This window comes from Choristoneura fumiferana, chromosome Z (genome assembly GCF_025370935.1).
Source record: "Choristoneura fumiferana chromosome Z, NRCan_CFum_1, whole genome shotgun sequence".
NCBI lineage: Eukaryota > Metazoa > Arthropoda > Insecta > Lepidoptera > Tortricidae > Choristoneura > Choristoneura fumiferana.
Genome location: NC_133472.1, coordinates 21,623,909 through 21,638,785, shown reverse-complemented (window position 1 = coordinate 21,638,785; position 14,877 = coordinate 21,623,909). Strand labels below are relative to the sequence as shown.

Below are 14,877 nucleotides of genomic sequence, written 5' to 3'. Positions count from 1 at the left end.
CAAAATCCGTTGATTGGATTAGTTTTAACGTGATGCTGATAAAAACAAACCGACAAACAGACATGAATTCTGAACATCAATTTATGGGTCCTTTTTTTAACAAACTAAGTTTTCTAGATATGTAGGTATTATAGGTACAGATTACAAATTTATTCCTTTATTAGACACATGTACAGTTAGATTTACAGCTATAATATTATCCTAAAATAAAAGGTTTCGGACCTGAGAAAATGGGGCTATTGCGTCCCAACAGGACGCACGCAATAGCCCCGAATCTTAAACATAACCAACAAGTTTTAAATTGCATATTAACTGCAAATCTTAAGCTAATTACATAAAATAATCAAAACAACATGTATTCCAATGAATTAACAAAAGTACTTACGGTTCAGAAACATCGATTCACTTAAAGACACTGAGATTTTGTTAGGTACAAATGCACGTGTTGGCAAACAAGAAGAGTCGAAATGAAATGACTCATTCAAGATGGCGGATTACTTAAAAAAAGAGCTCGGCCACGACTACTACTGATATTTTTTTGTACTTTTAGTGCCAAAGCCTTTAAAAAAATGGGGTGAGTAGTTCTATAGGATGATTTTCTTATGATAATTGGAATGGACGCATCAGCCCCGTAGACGACATAGACTCGGTTGACCTTATAACAAAAATACACGCTATAGCTATATAGCATAGACAGACAGTCAGCCCTATTCATAGGATCTTTCCACCCTAACAACAAACAATCAAGGGTATCCTTAGTCCGATTAACAGAGCTATACTATCGGTACAACCGAACATTTCTTGTCTTCGATATAGCTAATATGCGCTATTGTATTTGTATTATATCCAATATCTAATTAGGAGATATTTTCAGACGGCTAGAGAACCCTTTAAGTATGTGTATTGCGCAATTTGCGAGACTCCTACTCGCCCTTGACCAATTATTTCGCTAAAGAATATTCTTGTACTTAACATACTTAGTGAAATACTAGCTTACCATTTTCCCCCGATTAAAAATAGAACATCATCACTACTTGTAAAAAAACAATTAACTCAAAACCGATTTTTTTTGAGTGAACTGTGCATTTTTCCGGGATAAAAAGAGTAACCTATGTCACTCTCGGGCCCATAAACTATCTCTATGCCAAAAATCACGTCGATCCGTCGCTCCGTTACGGCGTGAAAGACGGACAAACACACAAACATACAAACACACTTTCGCATTTATAATATTAGTATGGAAGTATGGATTTCAAGCTTCAATTTTGTTGACGTATTGATTTGAGTTACGAGATTTTCTCACAGTAGTGACGCTGTTATGTTAGTTGAGATATAAATTAAATGAGAATTATCTATGCAGATATTGGGAGCCCGCAGATACAGCAAGTGACAGCGAGAGCGAGGCGCCGCCGCCGCCTGTTGCTGAGAAGGGGAGTATTGAAAAGCCGGAAAAAGTAAGTAGTACCTATAGAACCTTGTTATTTACCTAAATTCTGTTATTTCTAATTTTACTGTCTTCCAACTTAACTTTCAGTTATATACTAAGATACCTACGTCAGATAGACAACATAATATGATATACTTGGAGCTGTCATCATATCACATGGATAGCAAAATTTAATCATTGAATTTTCTATACAAACACTTGTAGGGGAGGACTTTGACGATTCCAGATTCCAAGTTAGCATTAAACTGGCCGTTCATTTATTACTCACCAGTAACTAAATGCTTTTTTCACTTTTCATGCTCGTAACTTTGGTACGAGTATTTATATTGGATCCCGAGGACATAAAATGTCCGTTTATGCTTTTTATGCTTCGTCTAAGACCAAAGCAGTCAGGTAGGTACTACGTACACCAACAGCCTCAAAGATAAAAGTGTATAATTTTTTAAGAGTCAATAGAAGTTACATAATGTATTCAAAAAAGTCATAATAATAAATATAACTAATACAATTTGAATACCTATTCAAAATAGTTTAGAGTAGCGATTAATTTACCTAATAATTAGGCATTTACAATAACGAACGTACTAGTAATGAAAATATACTTAGACCATAAAATTTTCCCTTAGTTTATTTGAATTAGGTCGACAGGGCAACTACTGACTGCCCTACTTACTGCCCTAAATTTCGATCCAACCACTTTTTGTTCAATACAGAAAGCGTCACACAGAATGCCTAGCTAGACAGACTACCTATTGTGCGGTGCTCGGTCACGAGGCGGCGGCGGCACACGGCTGATGCGCCCGAAGGCCTGTAAAAACAACAAGGACAACTCATGATGCTCTGTCCATTGTTGCTTACGAAGCTTAGATTATGGCTTCAGATTCACACAAAATTGAATGCCTATTTCGTAAGACAGGTCGTTCTTGTACTTACGCCGTTCATTGTTTAAAAAACTATTTATCTGTACGGTCAAGGGCTTCAATTTTGAGCCACCATGGAAACTTTGCAAAGAAATAGTCATTACGATTTTGCTTGTTAATTAATGCGATGTCACTATGACGTTTACTGTAAAATGGTTCCATTTTTTCTCATGAATTAAAGTCCTTGACCGTACCTCATGTGTGCTAAAGTTTTGAGACGAAATCATATTTAATTCTATTTGTTGCCTTTAAAGGGCAACACACACAGAAAGCGTGCTCGGGTCGGGTCGTGTCCGCCGCGTGAGCCGCGCGGTTCGTTGTATTCTCACAGAGAGCGGGTCGGACCCGCGACGGGCCCGCAGCGGCTATCAATGTTGCCAATTTAGTGACTTAGTCCCTTGAAGTAACGACTTTTGCTTAAATCTTAGCGACCGCAAAAAAGTTTTGACGAATAAAATGGTTTATCTGGCGACTTTTGGAGTACAAATTAAAACAGTTCTAGAACCAATAATAGATACGACATTTTTGTCAACTCGACACAGAATTATACAGTGCCGCGAGATATATGTGGAAAACGACAAACGCGCTTGCGCACCAAGGTCAAACTTCATTTACTTACTTAATTAAATCCAATTTATGTAATGATGGGCGATGGATGAAATTTTTAAAAGTGGCGGATTTTTTTTTATCGACAGGAATAAGCTTATACTAGTCAATGGAAAAAAATATCAGATTTTTCTGTAGTACCAATTAATTAAAAAAATAAAATACGTAGATTTTATTCTCGCCAAAATGAACTAGTTACTGCGCATGAATACGCTTTTTAGGGTTACGTAGCCAAAATGGAAAAAACGGAACCCTTATAGTTTCGCCATGTATGTCTGTCTGTCGGTCCGTCCGCGGCCTTGCTCAGGGACTATCAATGCTAAAAAGCTGTAATTATGCACGGATATATATGAAAACTATCCCGACAAAATGGTACAATGAAAATTAAAAAAAAAAATGTTTTTGATACCTCCCATAGGCGTAAAGTAGGGGTTTTTTTTCTCGTCCAATCTTATAGTGTGGGGTCTTTTAAATTAAAACCATTAGCGGTTCACTAAGACGATTTTTCGATTCAGTGATTTATTTGCGAAATATTCAACTTTAAAGTACAAATTTTCATTAAAATCGAGTTTTAGGGGTTTTTAACTTAAGCTTTAGGGATAAATATTTTTGAGGGTTGGTAACTCTGCGCTCGGCCTGGTTTGCGACGAATATACCGCCATGCAAATACGCCCGTCGCGTGCCCGCGCACGACCCGCGCCCGCTCTCTGTGTGTGTTGCCCTTAATACCAACAACTCTTTGTACTCTACGCTTTGTAACCACCAAGAAGGTGGATAAAGGAACAAGATCGAGTGTATACAAGCTTATTTGTAGTGACTGCAATAAAGTATATATAGGTCAGATAAGTCGCAGTTTTAATGCTAGATTTAAAGAGCATGTTTCAGCATATAGGAATGAGCATCTAGACAGATCAAATTTTGCTAAACATTTGTTAGAATCAAATTATTCTTTATTAGACTGGGATTCTTATGAAGTGTTACATTATTGCGACAAAGGGTTTCGTCTCGATGCTCTGGAATACAAGGAAATAATTAGGTACAACAGTATGGGGTCTATTATTAATGAACAGGTAAATTTAGTATCTTTTCCCTTACTACGGCTTGGGTCTAACTTTGGCAATAACAGTTAGGATTAATAAAACACGCCTTAAAAGTAAATAGATACAAATTCAAGGTAGTTTTATATAACGATTTAAAGGACCCCGTACTTAAAGTATGGAAAATGTGGTTTCAGTTAAATATATATCCTGAGATTTTTATATGTTATAGATTTCAAAGTCCTGAACAAAAATCTCTAGGGATGCTGGTGTACGAGAATCTGATGGCATTTTTAAAAGTAAAAAAATAGTGATTTTCATATGGCAACTGTCAACTGGCAGCTGTGTCAAATCGTTTGTTTATCGTTGCTTACATTTTGTAATTCGTCTCCAACGATTGTTACCTGATGAAAATGCCGAGAAAACCGCGCAGATCTCAATTCGATTTTAAAGCGTGTCGTGGAGTTGGCTGGTAAGTTGAACCACTTTCCACGTTTAGGTATATTTTATACCGTATATTATTTTGCAAGTGGTAGGACCTTGTGCAAGGTCCGCCCGGATTGCTACCACCTTGTTACTCGCTAATCCTGCCGTGAAGCAGCAGTGCTTGCACTGTTGTGTTTCGGCGTGGAGAGTAAGACAGCCGGTGAAATTACTGGCACTTGCGGTATCCCATCTTAGGCTTCTAGGTTGGCAACGCATCTACAATCCCCCTGGTGTTGCAGGTGTCTATAGGTTGTGGTGATCTCTTACCATCAGGAGACCCACTTGGTCGTTTGCCATACAATCGAATAAAAAAAACCTTAGGCTGCTATTTACTCTTAAACTACTAATAATTCTCAAGCAATTTTATAATTTTCCTCGTAAATTTGATATACTTACTATACCTAGTGCCATCCAGAAAGACAGACAGAAAATTAGACATTTATGACATTGTAATAAGAACCATCGTGAATGACTCTACCTATAACATCCAGAATTTTTTCCCCCACTCCACCCCCCAAAAATGACCCCCACTTTACGTCTATGGGAGGTACTTACCCTAAAAAAATATTTTTTTATTTTACCACTGTCGGCGTGACTGATATGTATATTCATGCCAAATTGCAGCTTTCTAGTACTAACGGTCTGTGAGCGTAGCTGCGGACAGACAGACAGACAGACAGACGGACAGACATGGCGAAACTATAAGGGTTCCTAGTTGACTACGGAACCCTAAAAGTACGCGTTATGTTATGAATGAAAAAAATGTTTTATTATGGTTTAATTAAACGTTCCACCGGGTCATAATTATCACGTACATCAAACTACAGTATTAACCACGGTATTAACAATAACGAAAAGAAATGAACGAGCTGTCAGTTGTTACTCTTGTTAGCGGCTGTCAGTGAGCAAGTAGGTACAACACGCGCGAACCCGGGCGGGGCGATCAATCAAAATCCCAAAGAAAGCTCGTGCAACCGCGGACACCGCGGTAAACCGCGCGCGAATATTTAAATTCAGTGCCGCCGTGGAGTGTCGGTCGAGACCGAGATCTCGGCCCGATTTTTGGCTGAGATTTGTCGAAACCGAGACCGAGGCCGAGATGTCGGTCGGACCTTACTTAAAACTACTGAGTATATTATATAATCTAACACTAAATAGAACCAATATTTTATATTTTACCTTCTAAAACCTTTTTCTTTTAACTGTTAAACGACGTAATACCAAATATTTTAATTACTAGCGCAAATTCAAATCTTCCTTGCTTTTCATCGTCTATGCTGAACAAAATACTTAAAGAAGGTTCCGATTCTGAAGAAGCAATAGATCATGATAATTAATGATCAAACGAACTTACCTGTACGTGAAGTTCGATCATAATTATATGAGCAGCTTCATTCGACGCGATTAGGTTCACATATTGTAGTTGGGCTCCACGCTACAGCCTTGCACGGATTTTAAAGAAAGTAGGGTAATTTTTTAAAACCCTACTGACAACACTTTTTTCGTCCCGATCTTCCCCTGTCCTCCGGCGCCGACGTTCATTTTGTTTAAAGAATTTTTCACAATTCTTGGGAAAGGGCTTAAAATTTTCGGGAGGGTTATTATTAATCGCGTCGAATGAAGCTGCTCATATAATTATGATCGAACTTCACGTACAGGTAAGTTCGTTTGATCATTAATTATATTTCACAGCTTCATTCTTAGCGATTAGGTTCACATATTGTAGGATGTTCAGAGATAAAACTTAATTGTGAAAAATCAATACAATGTTTATTATTTCTTAATAATGATTTGTGACACTTACAGATTATGTAAGAAATAGTGATTAAATATGGCTTATAATTAATAAATGTTTAATCAATAATTTCGGCGTTATTTGAAAGTAACGCCTGAGCGAAATGATTATCTTTACTAATCACAATTTCCCGATTATAAAATTTACCAAATACTGACGAGTTTTCGCTCCAACCAGCTGTTTTTCGAATCACATCTAAACTGACACCCAGGGTATTTGCTTTAGAAGTGGCTGCATGCCGAGTACTATGCGCTCCGAAAACTGAAGTATCTAAACCGCTGCATTTTAACGTCTCTTTAATCCACTGACTTAATCTTTGTGATGATATTTTTGAATAAGGTTTTCTGTAACTAATGAATAGATGATTGTTGTTAGATAAGCGCAAAGTGCTTGTTTTCTTTATATATGAAATTAAACATCTGGCCGGGCAGATACTGGGCTTTGCATTAAAAAACGGCAGTTGTAATACTGGTTGCGTAGCGTTTAACCGTGATGTTTTTATTTGGTCTGGAATCTTAATAATGACTTTAGAATTAGCTATGATTTCAATGTTGTTTAATTTGATAAGTGACAGAGTTTGCACTCTATGTGCAGTTACAAGTGCTAATAGTGACGCTAGCTTTTTTGTTAAATTTTCCAAGTCCAGTGAATCATTAGGCCATTTATTTGACAAATAATTTAAAACCAAGTCTACATCCCAAGTTAGATCATATTTTGGGACAGTTGGTCTAAGGCGAAATATTCCTTTCATGAATCTGCTTACGCTTTCGTCTTTAAGATATGATGACCCTAATAACAAAGATATTGCTGATTTATAAGAATTAATCGTGCCATATTGTGCACCCTTCTCAAACACATCTGACAAAAAATTTATAACATTTGGAATCGATGGTTTAAAATAATCTATATCATGAATTTTACAATAATTAAGCCAAACTTTTAGTGAACTATCATATTGTTTATAAGTTTTATCGGTAAGGGAGCACAATATGATCTCAATGGACTTTTCATTTAAAGATTTTTCTAATAACGATCTCCGCATAATTTCACGGCAACCAAGATAAGCGTCTTGTTCAGGTTGTGGGACAATCTGAAAGGAGATTTTAGTAAGTTAATATTAGGGCCAAATTGGATAGAATCAGATATCGCAATTTTTCTTAAAATCGGAAACCAAGGTTGAGTCGGCCATAGTGGGACGACTATTATTCCTATAGCTTTATCAGCGATTATCTTTTGAAGGGTTTTTAGTATAAGTGCGAAAGGGGGAAAAGCGTAAAAGAATAGATTTGTCCAAGAGATAGTAAAGGCGTCGACCGCCCAAGCGTCAGGATCATTCCTCCATGAGACGTACTGGAGGCATTTGGCATTGCATCTGCTGGCAAATAAATCTATGACCGGGTCACCGAAGGTTTTTACTATCTTTTGAAATGCCTCGTCACATAACTCCCACTCCGTGTCGTTGAATTTTTTCCGAGACAGATAATCAGCTTCACGGTTATCTCGTGTATTTATGTAAGACGCAAATACTATTATTTTACGCTCCTCACACCATTGCCAAATTTCATGAGATATTTTATTCAAATGGGGGTATTGAATACTACCCATACGATTTATGCATGCTATGGCAGTGACATTGTCGATTCTTAGTAAAAGTTCGCAGTTTGACATATCTTTAGCAAAGGTTTTTAGACCTAAATGAGCCGCTATTAATTCTAACATATTTATGTGCATTGTTTTTTCATCTTCCTTCCAAAAACCATAAACGTTTTTCCCATTACAATAAGCACCAAATCCACTTGACGACGCATCGGAAAATATTTCCAATTTGAATTTATTAAATCTAAACGGGTTACAACTGTGGTCGATATTTTTGATCCACCAATTAATATCGTTATTAATTATGTCGGGTAGTTTGATCGTCTGGTCATAATTAGGGTTGCTAAGAAGGTAAAGGTATTTTTGTCGTTCGAATTGTTTGGTGTAAAGCCATCCATACTGGATGGCAGGACAGGTAGATGTCAGAAGGCCAATAAAGGCAGCAAAATCGCGTAACTTACATTGTTTGATTGACTTGAATTTCATTAACATTTTTTTTATTTTAGTTCTTTTTGTATCCGGTAAACTTAATGTCATACTATTTGAATCGAAAATAAAGCCAAGGAATTTACATTTTTGACTTGGTGTCAAACAACTTTTGTCTTGATTTATTATGAACCCGAGTTCTTTAAGTACAGTTATAGTAAATGTTACGTTTTGTTGACATTCTAAGTATGTTCTACCAATACACAAAAGGTCATCTAGGTAGATAACGGATATAAAACCATTTGATCTCAAGTACTCCATTACCGGCTTTAACAATTTAGTAAAAACATAAGGCGCGGTACATAAGCCAAACGGAAGACAATTAAATTCGTACAGAATGTTGTTATATTTAAACCTCAGGAACTTTTTATGATTTTTGTTTATAGGTATTAAAAAATACGCATCTTTCATGTCTATTGACGCCATATAGCAGTTCTTCGTCATAATCCTTGAAGCGGTTCTGTAATCTTCCATCTTAAAATGGTTAGTCTTAATAAATTTGTTTAAACATTTTAAGTTTAGAATAAAACGTTGGGTTCCATTTGGCTTAGGTACCAAGAACACGCTTGAAATAAATTCATCTTTAGTATGGGAGCATTTTGAGATTGCCTGGATTTTTAACAATGAATTGATTGCATTAGAATAATCAATATGTTCAGATTTTGATTTAGGATGTACACTGGGTGTATCACATTGAAATGGGGTAGATATGAATGGAATTTTGTATCCGTGTAACCACGATATGATGGCCGGATCGTTTGTAACTTCCTGCCATTTTTGCAGAAAATATTTAAGACGACCCGCGTACGATACCTCTAGGTCTATCGCCTCCTGGCACCCTTCGCCGCCGTCGGTCGCTCCGATGTCTCCCGCCGTTGAGAGCCGAGGTTTGTCCCTGCGCGTTGCGGCTGGCGAGGTTTGCCTGTGGGTAGATTCGCTCTGGGGGTGATCTTCCGAGGCATCGTTTTCCAGTTTAAACGATTGCTAGTAGAATTATGATTATATTTTAAGAAATTGTTCTTGTTAAATATATTTGATTTGTCATTTCTAACTTGTTTCAAATCGGCTGCAGATTTTTTTATTGTTTTCGCAGATTTTAATTTTTCTGATACGTTTTCACCGAATAACAGTTTGTCCCGTTTTGTCTCGCTAAGAGTGTCTTTCAATTCGGGATTTATAGCAGATATGATAAATCCACGGCGTGTTCTAGTATCGTTGAAATGACTATCGCAGAGAAGTCTGCAGGCATCACTAATCGGTTTGAGAATTTTTGTATGATTTTCCTTGGCAATGATAAGCTCGATTGCTTGATTGAGAGCCGCTATGGCAATGGATTCTTGCTTTTGTTTTGCTTGTAATGAAGCATCTCTTTTTACCATATTTTCCGCCAATGCGACTTTTACCTCAGGATTGAGGGTAGGCGCGACTAACAGGCTACAATTTTCTGGAATTAGATAGGAGTCTAATATTTTTTCTTTGACGTCCTTGAGTAACCCTTTTTCAAGGATGTCTTGCCACCTGGAGGCTAAGTCTTTGTGTGTTGGTTTTCCAAACTGTATGTCGGACTTTGGCGCATCACCGAGTAAAGCAAGAATCTCAGTGTCAAGTTCTGGCTGAATATCATCTTGACTACAAGTTTCAGCTGCAAGGGAGGTCGAAGGCATCTGGACTGGAGCTGGCGACGCAGGTCGCGAGGCGTCCGCGTCTCGCGGGTCCAATGCTGTATCGGATCCTAAAACAACCCGAATTTGTATTTTTGTGAAAGAGATAGCCCAGCTGGCGTCTCGCATCACACATACAAAGATCGCAGATTTTTGCGATTTTCACAAATAAATATGACAGAGATAGCCCAGTTGGCGTCTCGCATCAAAATTAAGAACTATATAATTTGCTGCCGTAGATAGGTTATTTATCATACAATAATTAAATTTTCACAATATCGGTAAGTAGATTACATGACAGAGATAGCCCAGATGGCGTCTCGCATCATAGTTAAATAACTAGACTTTGTACAAATTAATTATGGCCCATATTGTACACAATGGAAAAAAAATATTTTTTGAGGGTAGATTTCAGATCACGTTGTAAAGTAGGTCAAATATTCGCTACACGTAATCATTTAACGGTAAATTTGTTATCTCATATCGATTTCAATAATGGAATAAAGATTATAGAATTATAATAGGTAAAACCTTACTAACCTTCATTTTCGCTATCCGAGTAAATAATTAAGCGATTATAACTTCTCGGCTTCTTTTTAGTTACTTCGCTACTGCAATCGCTTCTCCTTTTCGGCATGACTGCTACGCGTTTCTTTAGGACGTTGAGATGGTAAAATAACTAATTATTATTGGATGGTGGAACGTGCGAAGGCTATGAGCACGGAACACAGAATGAACGTCGGCGCCGGAGGACAGGGGAAGATCGGGACGAAAAAAGTGTTGTCAGTAGGGTTTTAAAATTACCCTACTTTCTTTAAAATCCGTGCAAGGCTGTAGCGTGGAGCCCAACTACAATATGTGAACCTAATCGCTAAGAATGAAGCTGTGAAATATAATATTTATTTGCTTAGTCTTGTGTTACCTTTTACTTTGACATCCATGCCTAGCGAACACCTTATTGAAAGCAGAAATCCCAGAGAATCAACTGACCAAGGGGTTCGTTGTGTGTTAATGACAGCAATTCACTCTTAGATTCAAGTTTACACCTTGCACTGACATCGGTACCATGTTTAGATTCTGAACTATGTGCTACAAAGTGAGGTTTGTGTAAAATAAAGTTATGTTATGTCTATAGATGTCATAATTATATAGAAGCAAATGCAATCTTTTCTTCGTAATCCACGTACGACACACAGCAGCACATAACATTTTATTGTTATTTACACTTAGACGGAAACGTGTTTTTTTTTCCCGCTTCTGGACTTACATTATTTGATAAGAAGCATTACTCTAGTAGCGGGTTGGGCAGGACTTATCTTAAAAGATGGAACTTGTGGGTTGCGCAGGAGCAGCTGAACTGGGCGGCGCGCGGGTGCGCACTGGCCGGCCACGCCGACAATGTGCGCCGCGCGCTGCTCTTGTTGCGGCGCATGCTCGCGCAGCTGCATCTGCAGGTGACAAAAAAATATATTATTATAAATATGATTTTCTTCCAACTATGTTTAATTTCATGATAACCGCACTCAGCACAAAGTGGAACTTTTTTGCTCTACAGCAGAAAAAATGTATGAAAATCCTTTATTGCATTGTTTTAAATGGCATTACTTACCAATTTTTTTTTAAATATCATCACCAAAGATGTACCTACATAACACAAGTATTTTTTCACTTCTCATGCTCGTAAAGTTCGTGTTTATGCTGGATCTAGGCGAAATAAAATGACTTTTTATGCACTAGTGCATAAATAAAATCTTCGTCTAAGACCAAGGTAATCAGGTGTCAACAGCCACAAACAAAGAAGTTTATATTTTTTTTTCATAATTTTTAATTTATATAAAATTAAATATCAATCAAAATAAATCAATAAAACTAAAAAAATATAATTATATAGTATTTCATGTAAAATAAAATGTACATAGTAAGTGAACCATTGATCCACTGTTGCTAATTTCGTTTCCTCGCCATCGAAATGAAAAGCAGTGTAAAACGCGAGCATTAAACCCATTTTCCCCTCGACGTGTCTATCCACCCTCGCCATACCGGCACGGGTGGCTATATGAACGTCTTGGGTAAAATGGATCGTTTTATGCTCTTGTTGTACAATCTACTATTGTTTTTGAATTAGCCTTCATAGTGTAATAAAAATCGGTCAAGTGCGAGTCGGCCTCGTACGGTCGAACAAATTGAATCATGACCCAGGGTGGAACCTTTTAGTAATCAATTTCACTATGATTCCCTTGACAAAAGTATGAGATGTCAACATGACATTAGTAGCACAAAGGTTCCATCCAGGGTCATGATTCAATTTGTTCGACTGTTCATGAAGGGTTCCGTAAGCAGTTCAGTAAAAGTTTTTGTTCAAAATTCTAATAAAAGCTTATTTTTGCCGACTGTTCTTTTTGCCCCTGGTTACCAAAGTAATCGTCAAGACGAATGAACCAGTCTAAACTCGATGCGGTCGTGTCGTTTTATTACAGAGTTCCTATGGCCACCCTATATCTTAATTATCGGATCAGCTCCTTGTGATAATAATATTGCATTGACATCGAATTTATACATGCATGCAAAATTTGAGCTCAATCGGTTGAAAATATCCACTCCCAATTTGAGTTGAAAGATTCCGCCCGAACAAAATGTTGTACATTGCAAATTAGTGAAATGCTTGTATTAACCGCCAAAATTTAAGCAAGTTTTCGAATAAAGAACAATTTAGAATTCTCATCCTCTTTGGCCGTGCATGGCTGATGGCGCTTAAAACCTTTGCCATGCGTCTCGTTCATACATACAAAAGCGATACCACTTACAGTTTCAGCGCAATCTGGCACCAAATACGAACATTTTTATTAATTTATCCAGTTTTTTTTGTTAATCGTTTGGTTTTTTCAATTATTTCACACTTTACCGCCAAGATATGTATGACTAAAGTAAAGAATAGGATATGCTCTTTATAAAAAGGTATAATTCATTTCTACACTCATTCATTTGACGCTGCTATGCTATTTTGAAAATTCACCATCATTAGCTACTCTCGTCGATTCATTTGAACTTCGAAAGAGCCGGGCGGTGGCCCCGCCGCGCGGTCAGTGCGCTAGTTCCCCACTTCCCCACCCCTACCCGTGTGCGCTTCGCGAGATGATCACCTTTTACGTTCGCGTACTCGTACGTACGTATTTTTAGGGTTCCGTACCCAAAGAGTGCCAACGGAACCCTATTACTGAGACTCCGCTGTCTGTCTGTCCGTCCGTCTGTCACAGGACTCTATCTCTTGAGCCGTAATAGCTAGGCACTTAAAATTTTCTCAGATTATGTATTACTGTGGCCGCTATTTTAACAACAAATACTAAAAATAGAATAAAATAAACATTTCAGGAAGGCTCCCATACAACAAACGTGTTTTTTTTTGGAGTTTTTTTGATTTTACGATGTACCACGATGTGCAAAAATTGTAGAGGCCAGAGTTGCGTGAACGTATTCGAATGCGACATTGAAGAAGATTAGAATAATGCTGTTTTAATAAATAAATAATAATATTGTTAGTAAATACTTATAAAAAATGAACGTAAGTTTAAAATAAGCTGGTTTTATTTGCAATTTGCAATCTCTCTCAGGCCCAGTACGAATTTTCAATAGGAAAGAAGGAATCTAAACAATAAATTCATCAAAAGAACTCTCCAGACCACACTTGGACACACCATTCACCACGTATCATACTTAGTTCCGTTTCGGGGTACATTTTTGGAGCTTTTTTAAGGTTCCGTACCTCAAAAAGAAAAACTGAACCATTATAGGACCACTCTTGTATCTGTGTCTGTCCGTCCGTCTGTCATAGCCAATTTGCTCCGAAACTACTTGACCGATTGAATTGAAATTTGGTTCACCTATGTAAATTGATGACCCAAACACGGACGTGTAATGTAAATAAATTAATTTTAAACACGGGGGCCAGTTTTGGGGGTAAATAAAAAAAAACTATGTATAAACTATATCGTGTGACATATCAAATGAAAGGGTACATTATGAAAATCTCAAATATATATTTTTATTTATTTTAAATTAATCCGTTTTGAAGTTATTTAAGAAAATAGGTGAAAATTGACCATTTCCTCGCCCCTTATCTCCTAAAAGCCCAGTAGAGCCTAAAATTTTTAAAAAAATACAGGAAATAGGTCCATACCTATAGATTACAGGAAAACATATGAGAATCTAATGGTATTTAAAGTAACACCGTTTAACCAGTATGAATATTTATATTTCGCTGAATGGCCTAATGAATTAAATTTAAAAAATAGCATAGCAACGGCAAATGAAAGAGTTTAGAAATAAATTATACCTTGTTATAAAGAAAATATTCTATTCTTTACTTCTGTCATACATATCTTGGCGGTAAAGGGTGAAGTTTTTGAGAAAACTAACCTTTTAGCAGAAAAAAACGATTAATTATAAAAAAAGTTAGTATTTGGTATCATATTGCGCTGAAACTATAAGTAATATCGCGTTTAAATGTAGGAAAGGTTTATAGTAAATTTATCAAGGATTATTTCGTTCCTACACACTTTTTATGTATTGTGTACGGTTGTCTTTTAAAATAAAAAATACCGCGGTCCGGGACATATTCGAGGGCGCGGGGGATGAAGCTCGCCCCGGAGGGCGGGGGGGGGAGGGAGAGTGGATAAAATTTAGCTTTGTTCTATAACCTACATATCCTGATTGATAAAAGTCTTGCATTAATTTTGCCAAATTTTTGGGAACTTCACACATACCATTGAATTACTTCACAGATGTGTGCAGTTTCCCTAACGATGTTTTCCTTCACCGTAAAGCTCGTGTTAAATTTCATATGTAA

At 37.1% G+C, this 14,877-nt stretch overlaps 2 protein-coding genes across 2 annotated transcripts in view; one reads left to right on the top strand and one right to left on the bottom strand.

Moving 5' to 3' along the window:
- The window catches only part of LOC141433861 (diacylglycerol kinase eta-like), a 145,281-nt gene extending 131,594 nt beyond the window's left edge, over positions 1-13,687 (top strand). The window contains exons 12-14 of the mRNA XM_074099534.1: positions 1,361-1,454; positions 11,381-11,488; positions 13,643-13,687. Of these exons, the coding sequence (XP_073955635.1) occupies positions 1,361-1,454; positions 11,381-11,488; positions 13,643-13,687 (247 nt within the window). The remainder of the gene's footprint in view (positions 1-1,360; positions 1,455-11,380; positions 11,489-13,642) is intronic.
- LOC141431599 (uncharacterized) lies at positions 8,371-10,762 on the bottom strand. The gene is made up of 2 exons (XM_074092777.1): positions 10,575-10,762; positions 8,371-10,105 (listed from the first exon to the last, which is right to left on the bottom strand). The coding sequence occupies exons 1-2, from the start codon at positions 10,669-10,671 to the stop codon at positions 9,195-9,197; spliced, it is 1,008 nt and encodes a 335-aa protein (XP_073948878.1). The 5' UTR covers positions 10,672-10,762; the 3' UTR covers positions 8,371-9,194.
- Positions 13,688-14,877: the final 1,190 nt, after the last annotated feature.